Below are 19,811 nucleotides of genomic sequence, written 5' to 3' on the forward strand. Positions count from 1 at the left end.
CATGCGTAAAATATTGTATGTAATATATATATACAGAAAATGTTTCTTAAAAATAAATGTTTCTTAAAAATATAATACAAAGAGAATATTATATAAAAAAAGATATAAGTATATATACAATCAGTATTATAACCTAAAGTAATACATTTCTTACAAGCTAATATAAAATTTTACTAAGTCAATCTCGTTGAGATTCCGTCGAAACTCAATCTCGACGTTCAACATCGCAATCTACTTTTAATACTTTCTTAGATAATAGATTAATCGCGCGAAAAAAATCGATTGTCAAAATAGATTCTTAACGAATACACATGTAAAAAAAAATATATAGCTGGCATAAGCCACCAAAGTCTTCGTTTGAGTATTATTGAGTGTTTCTATATTATGTATAAGTGCATCTCGTAAACATTACGAGAAATAGGATTTCAATTTCTATCAATGAAATTGAATAATCAAAGGATAATGCAAGATGTACTTGATGGTTAGTAGAATGAGTTTAGTCTTTTTCAAGTTTTAATCCTTAGTGAGCTTTTGGTTGAATGCACTAGTACGCAATGGATTAAAGCTTGCTGTACATTGATCTAACGAAGTGTAAAAATATAAGTTTTTTTAACCGATATAAACATATATATATTGTTGCGCCTTGAACATCGTATATGTATTCGTTGCTTGGGAAAAGAATATCAGTAACGTAGCGGTCATCACAACATCTCATAAGATGGTCGGGGCAAAAGGTGTGCTAGTGTGTAAAGAATTTGGACCCTTAAAGCCGGAAGTTCAGCAGTTGGCTATCTCGGGCAAGACATGGTATGCTACGCAGTAGAGCGTGATCGCAACAAGAACCATGAAAAAATAGTTATTATCGATATAGAAGCTATGATTAAGGCTCCTAAGGACAAAAGTGGCCTTATTAACCTAAACAAAAGCCATAACATCTTCAATTATGTTGTCAGGGGAGCAGGAGCAGCCCCAAACAGCATCAACTCCATCAACATCAGATTAGAGAGAGCTTGGTCTCAGAGTTACTTTATACAATGACATGCGCGAGCGGAGATTCATACAGCCAACAGGTAAACTGGGTAGACTGGGTGTTGCCAAAAAAACAGTTCGCGCCTACCTCCAGTACGCGCCTTCAGATAGTGCTTGTGTATAGAATTTTAAGGATGTAGTCGTAAACTGGAGATATGTAGATAAATTTCTTCAGATAGATGGTCGCATGCTGTTGGGACCCAACCGAGAAGATTTTCTGGGATTTTAACTTAAGAGGAGCTTTCACAAGTTGATTTCACGCAACGGAAAGCTGACTCACATTTTATTCCCATTGTCAATCTGGCGGCTATTGTAATGTATGACTTATCCTATCGTCATAACGCGTGTCCTGCGGGAAATATGTGGAAAAAAATTTAAGAAACTCCTGCGCTTCTTTTTTGTACATATTTTATTTAATCGCGACTGAAGAAGTCTCCGTTGTGAGATCGAAACGTTTCGCACATATGTTTTATGTATTTTATGTAATATTTGAATGATAATAACATACCAATTAGTTTGTGCTCGAAAACGACCTTATTTACTTATCTTAAGAGGAGGTGGTTACTATTAGCTTGTGCGCTAATGTGCTAGATTCCATTGTGGGCCGTAACATATGGGTCTTATCTCATCTGGATTATCCACTTGTCTACGGGCTGAAGATCTTTGATGTATTCATATTTAGAAGAGACGAAGGAGAGGGGGAGGCGCATTCCAAATACAAACCTTTTATAAGAACATCATTCCTCGTTGATGTATACAACCGCTCCAGAAAGATAGTCTTCGCCGTCATGACAAAGACTATCAAACAGCTTTACTTTCTACGGAAGATAGGTGGTAAAGAATTTGATATCTTCGTGTTGGACAGATTCCAGAATATATGAAGTGAGGCCACAGGTAAAAGACTTTGACCGGGGGCGTCTCACGTATGCTAGAAAGAATCTTTTTCAGCACACAGTGCTTACGTGAGACATTTGAAGATTACGCCTCTGTTTATTTTGCCAGAGGCTTAATTGAATAGAGGTTGATGACCTGTTGGTTATCATGAGGATAAGGCACCCGCGAATAAAAGTAGAAACACGGATAGAAAAAGAAGGCACTACTAAAAAACATATCGTTTTATCGATAGGGATTTTTCTAAAGTGATGCAAGTAACTTTTTCAAGTAATGAGTCACTGACTGACTTCTTCAGTGCAAGATGAGCGGTCAATTCTATTGATCAGATCCTGGCGAAGAGACAAACAGCGAGACAATACCCATGCTTTTGTTGGTCGGTGGGATGCGGTGGCCAAGTTAGGCTGTGGGGCAGGGTTCTGCGTCTATAACGCCTTTTAAGTTGAGAACGTGTCGCTTGTAACAAGAAGGGTAGAGTCAGGAATGTAAGATAAAAGATGAAATTCGGTTATCTGTATACTCGAGTTATTTCGTTAGCGGTCGTATAGCTCGTAGCTAACGAGCTGTACGGACTTGCTCCGGCTACGTGCTAGAGCAGAGACTCTTCAGTCGCCGCGCTTGTAACACGCAAATCGATTATTCGAGACTCGACTGTGAATTTGAAATAAACGGTTACTGCTTGATTATTACCTTAACATTAGTGAGTGTTATTTTCAGTGCCTGTCATTCAGCCTATCTTCTGTCCTAATACTTCGAACTTGAAAATAAAAAATCTTTCGGCCTTATCTATTGTCTTTTCCCGCGAGAACGGTCATTTCTTAGGAGGAATAGACTCGTTAGTACGCGCGCAGTATATGCGACGTGCTGTCGAAAATTGGAAGAGGCAAAATGGACTGCGAGATGAGATCGTTGCGCCATAAGCTTATCCAAATTTGGATAACTACTGGGCTCATTTTGTCGCTAGTGAACACGATGGAAGTGCAACGCTCTAGTAGGGCACCTGTGTAGTACATCTTGACAACTCCAAGCCAAGATTCAGAGATCAATCAAATCAACAACATATATCACAAAGCAACAAATACATATACGATGTTCAAAGTGCAACAATATGTATGTGTATATATATGTATATATATGTATATGCATATTCTACTAAATAATGCAATAATGTATAACTTACACTGATTACATGTATTATGTGCTATACACACAACACACAACACACACACACACACACACACACACACACACACACACGTGTATACATATATACAAGGTGTCTGACAATTGGTGTAACATCTTTCGTAAGCAGGTAAAAGGAGTAAAATTGATTGTCAAAAAGTCCTATACTATTTGGCGCATAGACTTAGAACTATAGACTGAAAATTGCGAGGTAACGAGCTCGCGACGCTGTCGATCGCTGTTTTCATTCAGTCTATATCTGTATGTCTATGATTTTGCAAGATTCGCAATAATTACCAAGATCTTAATCAACAGATATCTGCGAATATAAGCATGCATCAGCGCGCAAGACAGCCTGGTGCATTCTTATTCGCAAATATTTGTTAATTAAGATTTCGGTAAGTATTGCGAATCTCGTAAAATGGTATAGGACTTTTCGACTCAGTTTTACTCCTTCTACCTGCCTACGAGAAATGTTAAAATAATTGTCGGACACCCTGTATATATATATACTTATGTCAATTCGTGTATATGACAATCTTTAGTGCACTAGTGCCGAACCAAACCTCCTATTAGAACTCAACTTTGTAAATATCTCTGTTTTACTTATAGTGAATTTCTCTCTTTCCCTGTTTTCAATTGCAGTAGAACCACAAAACTTGAAGCTTTGATTCCAGAGAAAATTATTTATAAATTAATAATAAACAAGAAGAAGATTCTTCGGGCTCCGGAGTCTTTAAACTAATGAATGAAATAAATTCGGTTGTAGTATGGAGGAAAAAAATTATTTTGACGTATATATGTGTATACATATATATATATATTTAAGCACATTCTCTGCACAACATCCTGCAAACGGCTCCTACAACCGAATTTATTTCATTCATTAGTTTAAAATTATTTATCAAAAGCAGGATTATTTTCTTGGAAGAAGTCACAAATTATCTCGGCTACTCAGTATTTGATAAACTAAAAATTACTAATAAAAATAAAGTATAAAAGATTTCGATTTCTTAACAAAGTACTACTGTAACTGATTTAGAAATTTCTTTTGAAGCATTTTATTTGTCTGCCACGACATTTGAGCAATTTTGGCTTGCTGTTTTTGATGCACATTACTGCAATCATATCGAAGTGTAACGTCAAAAACGAAAAAAGATCGCTCACATAATTTTTCATTTTTGACATCATAATTTAACATAGCTACAGTAAGGAAGCAAGATTCTTAAATATAAACATGGATTTGATGAAACGTGTTTCGAACGAAAGAACACGATTACGCTAGCGAAACACAGAAGTTGCCTAAAACTGTTGCGTAAAAAATAAAAAAATTTACACAGTGTAATAATTTAAAACTAAGTTAACATTCACAATCCAAACAATTAAAAGAGTATTATAAAAAACTTATTTGGCACAGTGTACACACATACACATTAGTGTATTATTGCAATTGTTCACGAAAAAGGAAACTATAAACGTAATATAAATTGCAAAACATCGTTGCAACTTTGATTCATAGTAATTTGATTACTGTTAATTAAGAATTCCCGAAAACTAGAATATAAATAAAATGCTTAATAACTAATATAAATATAAATAAAAATTTCAATATTTAAATGAAAGAATTTTTTTGTACTTAATGTCCAAATCATAAACAAGCTCTAAATTCTTGTTAAGAGCAAATAAAAATTTACTACTTTTAATTGAAATCATGTCCTTACTGATGGTTTATTATTATGCAAAATATTTTAATAATAGGAAGTCTGGCGAACCTCTCTGCTAGTAATTGTGCGATTATCTTATACTTATTGAATCAACATGTCATTTCATGATCGTCATCATAAGAGACAATATTGTTTCTTTCCACACATGATTAACATCTTTCTCTTATTTCTTCGATTATACAAATATCTAGTTACAAGAATACGCATCTTCAAGAAATGTAATATTGGAATAAGAAAAAAATAGATATACAGCTTTTTTATCTGAGTCCTCCAAAACTTCCGTCACACAATATAGGTATGATTATTTAAAAGAAATTACCTGATTTAATCTTGACTAAAAAAGTACATGATTTCTGTGTAAGAGTAAACGCCCTTGCCACTTCAAACGTAGGCCTCGGCACGACGACCTCGCAAGTGATAAAAAAACTGTCGCCAACTGGTTAGTGTTTTTCTGGACCACAGCCAGAAGCTGCTGGTGATGCCAATTATCATCGCCATGAGATACTTGATCATAAAGACCTCGAAATCGGGTCTGCGACCAAGATTACGTGTACGTTCGCCGACCGGACACGGCAATGAATAAAGTGACTGAGGACCTGGTCGAGAGCACATCTCCATATTCCACGTTAGCATCCACTGATCAAAATACGCCTGCTCGTAGAAGAGGCAAGCGATTACGATCAGAGCAGGTACGATATACAGCACAGAAAAAATGCCTATGCGAATCATGAGCTTCTCGAGCTTGTCCGTCTTTGTACCATCGTGTTTCATTACTGTACGAATGCGGAATAGCGAGACAAAACCCGCCAACAAGAATGCAGTACCCAATAAGAGGTAAACGCAGAGTGGCGCCAGTACAAAACCACGCAGAGCTTCTACGTTCCAAAGACCGACGTAGCATACTCCGGATAATATATCACCTGTGTAAAAAAAAACAACAAATTATAGAAATTACACAATACATAATTTCGCAAAAATAATACTATAAATTTTTCGTGTATAAAACACTAATATTTTATTTTATATATATAGTTATTTAGCTGTTTCTCACCTTCCACTTTACCCATTGCCAATATAGTTACAGTTTTCACAGCTGGTGCAGCCCAGGCAGCTAAATGAAAATACTGTGAGTTGGTTTCAATTGCTTCATGTCCCCACTTTAAGCCAGCAGCCAGGAACCACGTGAGAGTGAGGATAACCCACCAAATGCTTGAGGCCATGCCAAAGAAATAGAGAACCATGAAGAGAACGGTGCACAGTTCATGTTTAGTACCCTGAGTAATAGTAGATGCCATCTGTATTCGAATGCCCATAGGTGGAGGAAATGGCTCTCTGCAAGCTATGGAGTTGTCTGCTGCCCAACCAATCACATAAGCTAGTGCCACCATCAAGTAACACACAGACAAGAAAATTATGGGTCTTTCAGGATACCTACAAGAAAAAATAATTTATTTCATTTTGAACTTCTCTAAATGTTTACATATCATAATACTACATAAATTTATTATCATAAGCATAACTATATTTGATGATGTTATAAAACTCAAACTCAATTTTCAGAAACTTTACCTAAATCTATCTGTATCGATGAGAAAAGTCAGAAATGTAAAAAAACATGAAACAGCACAAATGGAAGCCCAAGCGCCCACCCATACTCTCGAAAATCTTCTTTCTCTCTCTGTGAAAAACATTCCATCACAAGGTGCTCCACAATCAGGTTCTACTTTGTCACCAACTTTTAGTGAATATCCTAATCCATGAGGAACTTTAAATTGAACTGGACAAACAAAGCCAAAGTCTCTGGCACCTAGAGCAAAACCACCTCCTCCATAAGGTTTAGATCCTTCGTTCCAAGGTGGTTGGAATTCTGCCACTGGCATACGAGGTGGAGGATAGACAGGTGCAACAGGCTCTGGAGACTTGGTAGTCTCATTAGTACCCACACAGAGTGCAACACCATCATTCTCTGGCATCTTGGAGCAGTCCAGAGCCTCTGGCCACGCAAAACCAAAACTATTCATTAATCCCTCGCAGCCTGAACGCGCACTTTCACACAATGATCGGCAGGGAGGTATCGCTTTCTCGAGGATAGTGCAGACAGGTGCGTACACTGTGCACAGAAAGAACCGTAGATCCGGACTGCACTTCATCTTCACAAGCGGCATGTATTGATGCACTTCCTGGGCGGCATCATCTTGCTTTTGATGGTTCATCAAATTCGGCATGATTGTCTCGTTATACGGAATGTCCATGCAAAGATTGATGGCAATGGGCTCGCAGCGGCCGTGATGGGGAATGAAATCACCACCGTTCAAAGCGGTGGATGAATGCAAAGCAGCGGTAACCATCACGACGCTGTACAGAACCATGCCGATCGTCGCTATCCACATCTTTGACATGTTACAACCTCCTCTTCTGCGTGATGCGCGCACAAACACACACACACACACACCGTCTTGAGCTTTCACGGACAGCGCAAACCGCTTGCGCGGGACGTGTTAATGTTTATACACATCTATATAAATTACAATATCAAAATAAAATGATTACGAATAATCAAAATAATGAACAAGGGATATGAACGAAAGTGCTAATGACAAGCAAGTGATCGCGATGACGGACGCGAAGTGGCGTGTAAACAGTTATGGTCATGGAGTTACGTTCCAAAATCCTACTTTGATAACCGAAAACTATACTGCACGTGACGTAAAATATAGCATTTAAGTAACCAATGTGAGATTTTGGAACGTACAGTCGTGATGTAAAGAAATAAGGTGTCATTCCGCAAATGCGCAATAACAGCCAATCGGAATTTCGCAAATTCGATACAACGAAATGGCGCTCGATAGTATCTGAATTAATTAATATTATCTAAAATAAATAATAGTGTCTAACTTAAATTTCGGACCGCTGGCGGAGACCGAGGGAATAGAAGTAGCCAGAAAAGAAATTTCAAAGAAATACGTCTCCTGGACCGGAATGATATGGTGCACTCCTCTGTACTTCCGTTTATAATTGAATTATGCGGGCCGCCAGCGGCTCGAGATCAAAGGAGAACGGCGCGCGGTAGTAGGAGCAGCCGGAGAAGAAATTTCCAAGAAATACTTTCGCATGGAACTGCATGATATAGTGGCACTCCTCTGTACACACATACGTACGAGTATTTTCGTCCATTCAGTTTCTTTTCTCAAATCGAACGCAATGTAGAGTTTCTTAGGGAGACAATCGCTTCTGATTGGACAGAGAAAAAAGCTGCCCAATGACGTCACGAGTTTGCGACTCTTTCCCCTAAGAGGGGAAGTTCTATGTCATTTTGTGTGTGATAGCCCTTAAATATTATATTATCTACTTAGTCTTAGAATGGCGTATGGACTAACTTAAATCGGTCCTTTGAACCATATATGCACCAAACCTATATTATCTACTTGTTACGTAGTGACGTTACCTTTCCTGCATCACTGCCTGCTTATGGCGATTTAAATTAGCGAGATATAATTACCGGTGTGTATATAGAGTGCTGATATTACATTAAAGTTATAGCACACTGTCTCTCAGTGGTATATTAAGTTAATATCTGAACTTAGAGTTTTGCACACAGTCGGAATTCATCTCCTATAACACACACGTATACTACATGGTAAATGTGTGTGTGTGATATCAATATATTACACATGTATACCACAGAATTCAATGTTAAAATATAATCAATTTTTTATTAGAAGTTGATATGTATACATACAAATGTATTTAATAGATTGTATAGACTTTTTCCCACATTCTGTATTGTTTGTATTGTTATATGTGTATTGTTTTGTTCTAGTTTCACAATGTATTTGTTAGAGTATCTAGCACACAACTGGAAATACAGCAATGCACCCGAAGGCCAAGCACCGTTTGAAAAAGTGATTGGTTTAACCAAATTTGGGTTTGGCGCTAGCTTTGGAATTGGTATATATGATTGTGTGCTTCTAACTCAAGCATACCAATTCTGGGAAGTGGTGAATTGCATGTCTTATTGGATGATACCTATCACTGCCATGTGCGCTACTTTTGCTTCAGTGGCATACACAGTGACAAAAATTCGAGGACAAGACGGATATGTCAATTATGCTCTAGCCTGTATGTTTTGTGTTCAAAAACAAATAATATACATTGTTACGTGTAAATTTAACACTGTTACACGCAATTAATGAATTTTATTTACAGCATTAGCTTCCGGTGGAGTTTTCTATAAATGGCAGAAAAGAGGAACATTGAGCTATCACGCCACTGTTGTAATACTTGCAGGTGCCATGTTAAAGAAACATCATGATTTTATTGGTGAAACACCATTTCCAATAGAAAATCTTAAAATACGCACTTCAAACGCCATTGTCCCCTTTGATTTCTCCCTTGTTAAGGATCCCAGAGGACCCAGACCTTGGGAACAATAATCTCCTCAGAAAAAAATAATTAGTACTTTTATTTTTTATTATGTAAGTGAAGGATGTACTGTTATACAAAATGATGATAGAAAGAGGCACAATGAGTGTATCTTCTGCTTTTAACATAATATTCATTCAAGTGATATAATATATTCAATATAATATTTATTCAAGTTCTAGTACAGGAAATAAAGAGTTGTAAAATAACATTGTGTGGTCTATATTACATATGAAAGAATTATGTAAGCGTTTCACCCTTTGTGACCTGTTAAATAAACACATCATTGTTGATATATATAGATTTCAGAAGATATTTACTATTTAATGTATTATTGCCACTATATAAAAACACGTTAACAAGTGACATTACTTGTTTAGCATATTATCTATAGATTATTTACAATTGTAGGAAATTTAATAAAAATTAACTTACACATGCTTCGAGATATTCAATTCTCCTTTCAAGAGTTGTGAGCTTTTCGTTAAGAACAGCTATTCTTGATCTACAAGACATATCTGAAACACAAATATTACGTTAAAATATCAACACTATGTAATCTGGTGTTTTAATAGTTTAATAAACGCAAATTAACAATATTTATAAGACATAAATATTTAAAATAGCATGATAAATCACCGAAAGAATTAAGAAAGTCCGTAATCTTTTTAATACTGCCAGTGATGACTTCTATGTATTCCCGGTTGGCCCAGTCTTGTTGAATTTGCTTTTGTATTGCTTCTCGATGTATGGCTGCCATCTCACACAATGTAGTTATTGTTTTTATAATTTTTTTTTGTAATAAATTATAAATATAACAATACAAAAACCTATATTGTGTGTGTATGTAATTTATCACATTAATCGAATCATATCGAGATCATGGATCATCTCTTTCTCTTTTTCTTTTCTTTCTTTCTTTATCTCTTTCTCTCTTTCTCTCTTGATAGAAAAATGACAACTGGCGAAAAACTAATTTTCTTGAATCTTGAACGGCAAATTCAACGTTGGAAAGTTACGACGTGTTTTTCTCACATTTAGGACTGCGTTCAGAAACTCAACTCGTGCTATATACACTGTTGGTTTGGTTTGGTGCAAAACTGGCTCAGTGGACCGAGTTAAGTTAGTCCATACGCCATTCTAGAATATAAAGGCTGTGTTCCAAATTTACTACCAGCACGCTGCCAGTGCTAAAATTATATAATATATGTGACGTAAACTATAGATCTTTAGCGCTGGCAGTGAATTTTGAAACACAGCCAAAGAATATACAAAGACTACTACAGCAAAACATACGGCTATGCTTTGGCTGTGTTCAGTTAAGCAAGATGGAACGAACTAATGGAGGAAATGCAGGAAATACAGGAATTCATTAGTTCCAATTCCTGTATTTCCTGCATTTCCTCCATTAGTTCGTTCCATCTTGCTTAACTGAACACAGCCTTTGCTTTGCTTAAAATCAAAAAATTATGTTGTCGACTGAAGAAGACCGAGAAACGATACTTCCGTGACGACGGTTACGTTGGAACTTTATATATACACTGTTCGTTCAAAGTACCTATACTGCGTTTAATTTGAAAAGAGAAACCGGATACCACGAAAAAACTCGTCCGTTTCGCGCATCTTTCTACCAGAAAGTCCCATCTGTTTCACTCAGCCATTGGCTGCGTTCAAGTGCTTAGCAAGCGCTTCGCGCTTATACTCCGTGATTGGCCTCTTCTTGTATATCTATTTGATATGTGAAATGTATACACCAATGATAAGCAACAATCGCAAAACGCTTGCTAAGTGCTGAGTTCTGCTGAACACAACGATTATATACATATATATCTATACAGGGAGCCTCGCAGTCTCTCTCTCTCTCTGATATACTATAGATATCTGTGCGGACTGTATCTCTGTTGTGTTGTATATAAGGCGAGATTCGCAAAAAACAATAGTTCAGCTTTGCCTAGAATCAGAGCTTCACCGAAAAGGAACATTGTGTGTGAGTTTGTATAACATATACATACGTTAGTATCGACAAACTGCACGCTTTATTTAATCATGCAACACACTAAATAAATTTATACATTTTCTGATCCGATTTGCTGACCGAGCTTTCTGCGACCAACAAACCATTAATCGACTAAAACATTTAATCTACGTTCTATAATTGCGATGTAGAACGTAGATATCTCGTTCGCCATTTTTTTCATTTTTTATTTCATGTATATATAACAAATATATAAGATTTAGATCTCGTTTTATATATTTCGAAACATCATTGTATTTAAGCTTGTTCCGTGCTGAGATTGCATTTAAGGAGATTTGGAGACTGTTAATCAGGGAGGAAAGGAGAATTAGATGGTATCTACCTTACCGACATTGTAAACTTTACATTTGATAACAACGCACAATTGCTACAAACCAGCTTGTTTCGCTGAACAATACTCTACGCAGTAAATCACCAACTGATGCCATGTACGCTGTTGCCACGTTTTCTTCATAACTCTGAGAATCGTCGTTTTTGATGTTTTAAATTATTTTTGTCTTTAATTGCATGGAAAGGTTTTTTCATCTTTTGCACAGTGATTCCTAAGTTCTGAATCTACCAGTACAAATTTGTTCAAATACCTGTGTCATTTTTACCTTACTTTTTTTGTCTGTTAAAATATGAGTTAAAACACATGTTGAAAGTTTAGGAATATTGAGTTTTCAACAACAATTTTCTCGGAATTTTCCATGGAAATAAATATTTAAAAAATTTGTAAAATTTTATTTTATGATCAAGATTCTCTCAAGTTTCAAAATCTTTCGTCATTTTTTAAAAACGTCCCAAATGTCCTCCTAGAACTTTGATTGAACAGTCTTGTCTTTGATTGGACAGTCTTGCCCACGAGTATTTTATGAAAAATGCATAAATGATGCATTGCATAAAAATGCATCATTTATGCAATGATGCATTTTTCATAAAATACTCGTGGGCAAGACTGTCCAATCAAAGGCAATGCTTTGAAGCATTTGTATTGGAACTTGAATTATACTTTAGATCATAACCCGGTAAAAAATTTTTTATATATACTTGTACACAAATTAAAATAATTATATCTAATTATGCAAATTTATATGCCGAATATGTCCATACAATTTTATACACGGAGAATTTCTTTTTTAAGAGAATAGCTTCAGAAATATTCCATATCAAATTACAAAATAACTCTATTAGTATCATGTTAGATACAAAAAATTATATAAAACTATATTTTTACTATATTTTTAAAAAAGTTTTGATATATAATCATATATACTTATACACAAATTAAAATTACTATATCTAATTATGCAAATTTATATACCGAATATGTCCATACAATTTTATACGTGAAAAATTTTTTACCGGGAATGTAAAATAGGAATTGGAAAAAGAATTACACAGAATTGTGATTATTCTGTAAAATACCGAAACAATGCAAAGTTATTGATTTTGTAACTAAAAAAAGTAAAAACAAGAATTTTTAGACAAATATATAAAAGAAACATATCAATATAAAAAAGTGCATCATAGTATAGATATCAAATTATAATTATCAATAATCTTTTCATTGTTTAAAGTATTTTAAGTCCAACTTCATGCGGAAAGGTATATACGTTTCTTACCTGTGCTATATGTTCCAGATGTTAGATCTTTCGTGGCATATATATTTTAGCGCGGACTTTTAAAACACTCGTGTTATACAGGGTAATTTTTTTAAAAATTTTCCAGCTGATTATCTCGAAAAGCAAAAAAACTAAAACACACGCGTTTTATGATTTTGAGGAGGAAAGAAAACAATATTATCAGTTTTTTTCTTTAGAAAGCGTTTTCAAGGTCATTTGAAGGTCGAATGTCGTGCTGGCGTCAAATTACGTGAAGTCAATATTACATAAATGTGTTTATTGTTGATATTTTGGTTTGAAATTTTATTGTATATGTATAGGTGGAACCTAGAACTGACGAAAACTCTCAATGAAAAGTGCAGTTTTCACCTTTTTTCTGTAGTTTTGAGGAAACTGCGTCGTTCTGGAACGTGAAGTTAGCACGACAGTTTTTAATTTTCGGTTTTTTAATATTAAAAATGCGGAACTTTTGCTTTACTACAAAACTTTTTTACTAACTTTTGTAGTAGGAACTGTAGAACAATGAAAAGTGCTACTAGAACTATCATTATTTTGTAAAAATAAATAAAACGTCGTGCTAACTTCACAGACGCCACGCAATACTGGCCGCCGCCGTATTCCGAGAGAGAATGCACACTTAAAATAATTGATCTCGTGCCGAGCGACATTCAAATATATTTGTTATTGCCGCGATTCTATTATGAACAAAAATTAAAAATTTTTACTTTATGTCACATCTGCAATAGATTTCCAGTACTGGCAGTGAATATCGGAACGCAGCCTAAGATTCTGTTTTCCAGCAATTTATTACAAGTTCTTTGCCTGAATAAATCATTATTGTTTTTTATTATTGTTATTTAAATTGTATATAGATTAAGTTTCTTTTATGCCCAATAATTCCGCCTCAAGAGCCCATGTCCTTCCGTAAATTTCAGTTAAGAGGATGCTGAACCGTCCTCTAAAGAGAATGCCGAACCGTCTTGTTTTACCAGTAAATTTGTAAATTTATTTATGGAAATATGCGTTACACTAGTTACGTTTATCAATAACTTGATAAATGAAAAATAAAAAAATAAACTAATTCTGATTTAGTTGCATGTTTATTTTTATTTAGACCTTGTGACAACTTTATGTAATGTAAAAATAACTTTTACGCAATATTTGATAAGTTGAAAAGTAATTTTTTATAATCACGAACTTATTGAAAATATCTACATATCTATATATTTTACTTCTCACATAGAACAAAACATAGAAAAATCTCATTAGACGTCTATTACATATCGTATAGAACTGTGGATTCTAATGAGGGTTTTGTTCTGTGTGACGCTATACTTTAATGAGTTTAATCTTTGATTAGCGTGCTTTTTTTCTTTTCGCAAATAGGCGTATGGGACATACGGGCTTATAATTTAATTTTTATTTAATTATTTTATAACAAGATTGACTTTCATCACATATATATATATATATTACAGCGCATTGTCTATGTCAGGCGTGTTATGATTTCGGGACGATGCAGTCTTTTATTAACAGTTTATCATTTGTTCAAATTTTCTAAGAAGCGATTCATATATAAATATTATACGGGATCTCGTGTGATTGAAGGTACTTCATTCCCAATAATTAAGCAACACATTAATAGGTAATCATATATGTGCGCATACACTATTATATTTAACAAAGAGTAATTCTCGAGTATGAAATTTATTAATCACTTATTTAAAACAGATTGCATCATAAATCACTTCGGATAAAGATCTGTCACTATCTGTTTTTAGAATGGCATCAACATCTAAAAACAACGCTAAGAACGTTAGTTGTTCTGGCGTGAAAAGACTAAATCGCTTGAGCTTGGAAAAGTCTCCGTATTTGCTGCAACATGCAACTAATCCCGTGGATTGGTATCCGTGGTGCGACGAAGCTCTCGAAAGAGCGAAAAAAGAAGATAAATTGATTTTATTATCAGTCGGATATTCTACGTGTCACTGGTGTCACGTAATGGAGAAGGAATCGTTTGAGAACGAAGAAATTGCTCAGATTATGAATGGAAATTTTGTTAACATCAAAGTAGATAGAGAAGAAAGGCCCGATATTGACGCAACGTACATGCTATACGTTTGTGTAAGTTATTAAATCTAAAAAAAAACAAATATTTATATTAACTTATTATTTGAAATTTGATATTTTAATATTTTTAGTAAATTTATAAGAAGCAATAATTAGAATATATTATATATGCAGTGTTGTGCATATGTGTTTGTGTGCATAGCAAACGACAGGAGGGGGCGGTTGGCCAATGACTGTTATTCTGACTCCAAACTTAATCCCAGTGTTAGGTGGAACGTACTTCCCGCCAGAATCAAGACACGGCCTTATCGGCTTTAAGACGCTCTTACTGCATGTTGCACAGAGAGTACATATCTGAAAAAAAAAATGATATTTATATTATTTGATATCAAAATATCAAACGATAATCTTACTTATCTTTTTTTTTTATTTTAGTGGAAAGAACAGAAGAACGAAGTAATCAATTCCACTCTTAAGACATCAAAAATACTGCAGCATATGATCGATAGTAAGCAATGCTTAAAAGTAAGCGAGAGTTGCTTGATAATGTAAAAGATTGAAACATTTCTACATTAGGTTCATGATAATTGATTTTTTATGATGATTTCAGGAAGACGATGTGTTACCTTCATCCGAGTATGCAATCTTGTGCGTTTATCATTTGTCAGATCAATATGAACCGGATTTCGGTGGATTTGGAGAATTCATAGATCTAATCTCAAATCAAACCAAATTTCCTACAATGGTGAAAATTAATATGCTTTTGACCATGTATTCTCTGAGCAATACTCCTGATCTGTGTAAATTGTGCTTAGAAATGTCCATACATACCTTGAAAAAGATAGCTTATGGTGGAATTCACGATCACGTAGGACAAGTAAGACTCGATACATAATGTTGATTATTATGCACGGTTTGATTTATTATAAACGAATCACAGTGTCTTAATTATTTGTTTGTTTAGGGATTTTCGAGGTATTCCGTGGATATAAAATGGCACGTACCTCATTTTGAGAAAATGCTTTACGATCAAGCGCAGATGATCCAAACATATGCTGATACTTACGTTGTCACAAAGGACTCATTCTATTCTGATATTGTAGATGATATTGCAACGTATGTCGAGCGTGATCTACGGCACAAGGTATTATATTCATACAGAACAACCTTGTTAAATACCCATACAAAAAAACTTGATTAAATGTCCATTAGACATGTCTACAGCTCTACGCGATAATGAACGTCTAATGAGGTTTATGTGGATTTTTTATATGTGTATTGTATATTTTATAAAACAACTAAAACAGCACATGGATGAAAAAAATATTTATCACGTAATTATATTTTGTTCAGGAAGGTGGCTTTTATAGCGCAGAAGATGCAGATTCACTTCCAAAGATGGAAGCTTCTGAAAAACGAGAAGGCGCGTTCTACGTGTGGACTTACGATGAACTTAAGGCTGTTCTGAACAAAAAGATACCTGGCAACGATAACGTTTGTTTTCTCGATCTCGTTTGTCATTATTTTAACGTAAAGAAAGAAGGAAACGTATCAAGAAGTCAAGTATGTTACTATTGAGATTGCACAGTAAGAATATTTATTCTATGAATATATTTATTTATTTTATCTATAAATTTATTTATTGCACAGTAAGAATATTTATTCTATGAATATATTTTATTTATTTTATCTATAACTTTATTTATTTTATTAAGTTATTTTTTTTTTTTAACGGTTTAATGACGGCCGAACAGTTTCTGAACATGTTCTGAACATGTCAATTATGTAACCAAAGGATTAGTAAATACATTAAGCTAAACACAGTTTAGAATGTGAACACAATTTTAATTGGAACGCTATAAAGATTTTAGATATTGAATCGAATTATTATAAAAGATTGACATCAGAAATGTTACATATAAAACTCTGCAAAACAATAGTTTGAACATTCAATAATCTCTATACAGATAGTGCTTTACACTTTACTATATCTGTGTATTTATATGTATATGTGACGTTCTATGTTGATTTAAACTCAGTGCGAAACACACACACACACCGTCATAAATAATTACATTGCGATTCCGTCTTCTATTCTCTATTTTAATTATATATTTAACAATTTATAGTGACGTTTTTATTTTTTTACTTCATTGTTGATACGTTTTTGCACATAATATTTTATTTATTTTTATTTTTTTAAACAATATAATTAATATATTTATATTAAGTTTGACAAATATAAGTTAGTAGTAAGAGTTTTTTTTGTAATTTGCAATGTAACATTGCAACTCTCTGAGAGGAAACAATAAATATTTCTATCTATTTATCTATCTAAGTTTAACAATCTTTCATTAATGTTTTATTACATTTGTTGTTTATATTATATTAGTAATTGACTGAAGAGGATTTGAATTAAAGTCGAAACATTTTGACAAAAAACACTAAGTAAAATTATTACCAAATATCTTGCAATAATTCCGATTAGCCGTTATTAAATTGTTTAACTTTGGAGTTCCCATATCGAACCGGAAGTCATCTCTCAGTACTTTGTATTATTTATTTTTTTTTTAATTTCTGAATGATCTTTGATATAGGATCCTCAAGGCCATCTCACTGGCAAAAATGTGTTTATTATATATGACGAAATAACAAATACTGCGAGTAAATTTGGAATTAGCGTGGAAGATGCACAAAAGTACATTAAAGAGGCCTGTCAGATTTTATTTGTGGAAAGATCGAAAAGACCGCGGCCTCACTTGGACGATAAAATTATCACAGCGTGGAATGGTAGTGAATTGTAGTCACCAATGCGCTATCACGATGAAAAGTGACGGTTGCGTTGTTATTATTTCGTTCTATAATACATGCTTTCACAAAGCCTAATGTAATCAGCGATCTATTTGCAGGTCTCATGATAAGTGGCTTTGCACGTGGAGGAGCAGCTGTGAGAAATGAGAAGTACGTGGAATTAGCAACAAGTGCTGCCAAGTTTGCAGAGCAATATCTGTTTGATAAAAATAAAAATGTGCTACTTCGCAGTTGCTACCGTGGAGAAAACGACAAAATTATGCAGACGTGAGTGCTGTCTTATTTCTGTGTCACAACGCAGAAGCTACTGCTACGATATAATTTATAGGAGTGTACCAATAAACGGCTTTCTTGCGGACTATGCGTATCTCATAAAAGGATTGCTCGATCTTTACGAGGCCAACTTCGATCCACATTGGATCGAAGTTGCCGAGAAGCTGCAGAATATACAGGACCAGCTGTTCTGGGATTCAAAGGATGCTGGTTACTTTTCCACGGTTGAAGATCCTCAGATAATTCTACGGCTTAAAAGCGGTACGCTCGCTGCTCTGTGATAATTTTAGTTTAGCCATTAAATGTTAGAATATATCTTAACACCCGCAGCATTGGCAGTTACATCGAGTAAACGAAATCGAGCGAAACCACTTCTGTCATAAAGATCATTTTATCCAAATATTTATAGCGTGTTCTTTGGTGAATATATTTCATTATATCTTCACTATAAACTTCTCTCGGCTTAATATACGAATAAAAAAATATATATAAAAAATATAAAGAATTTAATTTCTTTTATTAGATACATCACAAAAACAAATTTGTTTTGTCAAACAATATTTTTGAATTGAAATGAGTGCACAGTGTGTGTCTTTGCAAAATTTGATTGTTGATATTAAGTCGTAGAGAAGTGAATATTGTTATAGTGAATATTGTTATAGTTTATGATTGCATGGAACCGTCCGGTAATGCGATCGCATGCTCCAATCTACTTCGTTTGGCGATCTATCTCGATTATGACGAATTTAAGGATAAGGCCAAACAGATTTTACGTACATTTAACACCAAGATTGAAAAAGATCCATCAGTACATATCCAACTGATATTAGCTCTGCTTGAATATCATAACGGAACGCAGGTACGTAACTTATCATTTATTGCTAACTTGAGATACGCGCGGAAACAACAACGTCGTCACAATATTAGGCATCATGGTGGAAAATTTTTTTCCAGATTTATATAGCAGGGAAACGGAACGCCGAGGATACGATTGAGATGCTTAATGTTGTTCGCGAGCGTCTAATACCCGGTCGGGTGTTGCTCTTAGCCGATCCTGATGATCAGGATAACATATTGCTTCGCAAGAACGCGATTGTCGGCAAGATGAAACCTCAAAAAGGTCGAGCGACCGCTTTCGTATGTCGACATCATACGTGCTCTCTACCTATTACGGATTCCAAAGAACTTGCTACTCTGTTAGACGATAAGGAAATTAGCGGCATGTGATCTGAAATTGTGTGAGATAATTAGTTTTCTAGTAAGAGGAAGATAATAAAAAAAATATTTTTTGTCTATTTTAATAGAATCATCTTGCACAAAATAATTTCCTTTTGTGCTAAATAATGTTAACTCAAGTAGTTTGGTATAGGGAGTTAAAGCGCTAGATTGCAAACAGATTAATAGCGTGTTACAGTCGAATAAAATGACTTAATAATACGGAGTGACACAACAATAATTAACTTAATCCTGTAAATTGCATTATAATCTTTGGAGATTTGTTCTGAATATTATAAATATATATGGAAAAAATATATTAAACAGTTTTTCTTTTCTCTCTTTCTCCTCACTTATTTTTTCCTTTTTTATCATTTATTTGTTTCCTGTCTACTTTCTTATTTATCCCGATAATCGAGAAAAGTATTTTACGAGACGCCAAATACTGCAGATCATACCGCAAGTAACACGGAACACGCATGGTTGATGTCTATTTTCGGCTGCACGCACGCGCGTGCATCGGAGTCGATTAAGGTCGACGACGACGCGTTTGTA

At 34.6% G+C, this 19,811-nt stretch overlaps 4 protein-coding genes across 9 annotated transcripts; 2 read left to right on the plus strand and 2 right to left on the minus strand.

The window, feature by feature from the left end:
* Positions 1–3,937: 3,937 nt before the first annotated feature.
* Positions 3,938–7,453, minus strand: LOC109852704 (frizzled-7). The gene is made up of 3 exons (XM_020424119.1): positions 6,396–7,453; positions 5,878–6,257; positions 3,938–5,746 (listed from the first exon to the last, which is right to left on the minus strand). The coding sequence occupies exons 1-3, from the start codon at positions 7,223–7,225 to the stop codon at positions 5,208–5,210; spliced, it is 1,749 nt and encodes a 582-aa protein (XP_020279708.1). The 5' UTR covers positions 7,226–7,453; the 3' UTR covers positions 3,938–5,207.
* A 734-nt stretch (positions 7,454–8,187) lies between these two features.
* Positions 8,188–9,457, plus strand: LOC109852688. Of its 2 annotated transcripts, none has more exons than XM_020424086.1 (3): positions 8,188–8,327; positions 8,647–8,945; positions 9,033–9,457. In XM_020424086.1, exons 2-3 carry the CDS (start codon positions 8,654–8,656, stop codon positions 9,257–9,259), a joined length of 519 nt encoding a protein of 172 aa, XP_020279675.1. In that variant the 5' UTR covers positions 8,188–8,327; positions 8,647–8,653; the 3' UTR covers positions 9,260–9,457. The 2 variants fall into 2 exon arrangements, with proteins under 2 accessions (XP_020279675.1, XP_020279677.1); XM_020424088.1 differs by lacking the exon at positions 8,188–8,327 and adding an exon at positions 8,360–8,463.
* LOC109852689 (probable protein BRICK1-B) lies at positions 9,396–10,329 on the minus strand. Its single transcript, XM_020424089.1, has 3 exons — positions 9,888–10,329; positions 9,684–9,766; positions 9,396–9,515 (listed from the first exon to the last, which is right to left on the minus strand). Exons 1-3 carry the CDS (start codon positions 10,006–10,008, stop codon positions 9,489–9,491), a joined length of 231 nt encoding a protein of 76 aa, XP_020279678.1. The 5' UTR covers positions 10,009–10,329; the 3' UTR covers positions 9,396–9,488.
* Positions 10,330–11,100: 771 nt separating this feature from the next.
* On the plus strand, positions 11,101–19,594 carry LOC109852693 (spermatogenesis-associated protein 20). Of its 5 annotated transcripts, XM_020424096.1 has the most exons (14): positions 11,101–11,235; positions 11,526–11,711; positions 14,366–14,532; positions 14,669–15,011; positions 15,160–15,303; positions 15,393–15,482; positions 15,568–15,834; positions 15,922–16,101; positions 16,311–16,520; positions 17,555–17,747; positions 17,867–18,035; positions 18,097–18,302; positions 18,704–18,900; positions 18,996–19,594. In XM_020424096.1, the coding sequence occupies exons 3-14, from the start codon at positions 14,390–14,392 to the stop codon at positions 19,266–19,268; spliced, it is 2,415 nt and encodes an 804-aa protein (XP_020279685.1). In that variant the 5' UTR covers positions 11,101–11,235; positions 11,526–11,711; positions 14,366–14,389; the 3' UTR covers positions 19,269–19,594. The 5 variants fall into 5 exon arrangements, with proteins under 5 accessions (XP_020279685.1, XP_020279684.1, XP_020279688.1 ...); XM_020424095.1 differs by lacking the exon at positions 11,526–11,711; XM_020424099.1 differs by lacking the exons at positions 11,526–11,711; positions 14,366–14,532 and having other exon boundaries at positions 11,102–11,260.
* Positions 19,595–19,811: the final 217 nt, after the last annotated feature.

This window comes from Pseudomyrmex gracilis, unplaced genomic scaffold (assembly GCF_002006095.1).
Source record: "Pseudomyrmex gracilis isolate BER0280 unplaced genomic scaffold, ASM200609v1 scaffold_33, whole genome shotgun sequence".
NCBI classification, from domain to species: domain Eukaryota; kingdom Metazoa; phylum Arthropoda; class Insecta; order Hymenoptera; family Formicidae; genus Pseudomyrmex; species Pseudomyrmex gracilis.

Bases quoted from the DNA above. Each gene is read 5' to 3' on its own strand.
- LOC109852704 (XM_020424119.1), bottom strand. From the start codon at position 7,225: ATGTCAAAGATGTGGATAGCGACGATCGGCATGGTTCTGTACAGCGTC. The intron at 6,258-6,395 runs GTAAAGTTTCTG...TTTTTCTTGTAG, and splicing joins ATCGATACAGATAGATTTAG to GTATCCTGAAAGACCCATAA. The intron at 5,747-5,877 runs GTGAGAAACAGC...TTTTTTACACAG, and splicing joins GGCAATGGGTAAAGTGGAAG to GTGATATATTATCCGGAGTA.
- LOC109852693 (XM_020424096.1), top strand. From the start codon at position 14,390: ATGATTTCGGGACGATGCAGTCTTTTATTAACAGTTTATCATTTGTTC. The intron at 15,835-15,921 runs GTAAGACTCGAT...TTGTTTGTTTAG, and splicing joins TTCACGATCACGTAGGACAA to GGATTTTCGAGGTATTCCGT. The intron at 18,901-18,995 runs GTACGTAACTTA...ATTTTTTTCCAG, and splicing joins AATATCATAACGGAACGCAG to ATTTATATAGCAGGGAAACG.
- LOC109852689 (XM_020424089.1), bottom strand. From the start codon at position 10,008: ATGGCAGCCATACATCGAGAAGCAATACAAAAGCAAATTCAACAAGAC. The intron at 9,767-9,887 runs GTGATTTATCAT...TTTGTGTTTCAG, and splicing joins GGACTTTCTTAATTCTTTCG to ATATGTCTTGTAGATCAAGA. The intron at 9,516-9,683 runs GTAAGTTAATTT...TTTATTTAACAG, and splicing joins TTGAATATCTCGAAGCATGT to GTCACAAAGGGTGAAACGCT.
- LOC109852688 (XM_020424086.1), top strand. From the start codon at position 8,654: ATGTATTTGTTAGAGTATCTAGCACACAACTGGAAATACAGCAATGCA. The intron at 8,946-9,032 runs GTATGTTTTGTG...TTTTATTTACAG, and splicing joins TGTCAATTATGCTCTAGCCT to CATTAGCTTCCGGTGGAGTT.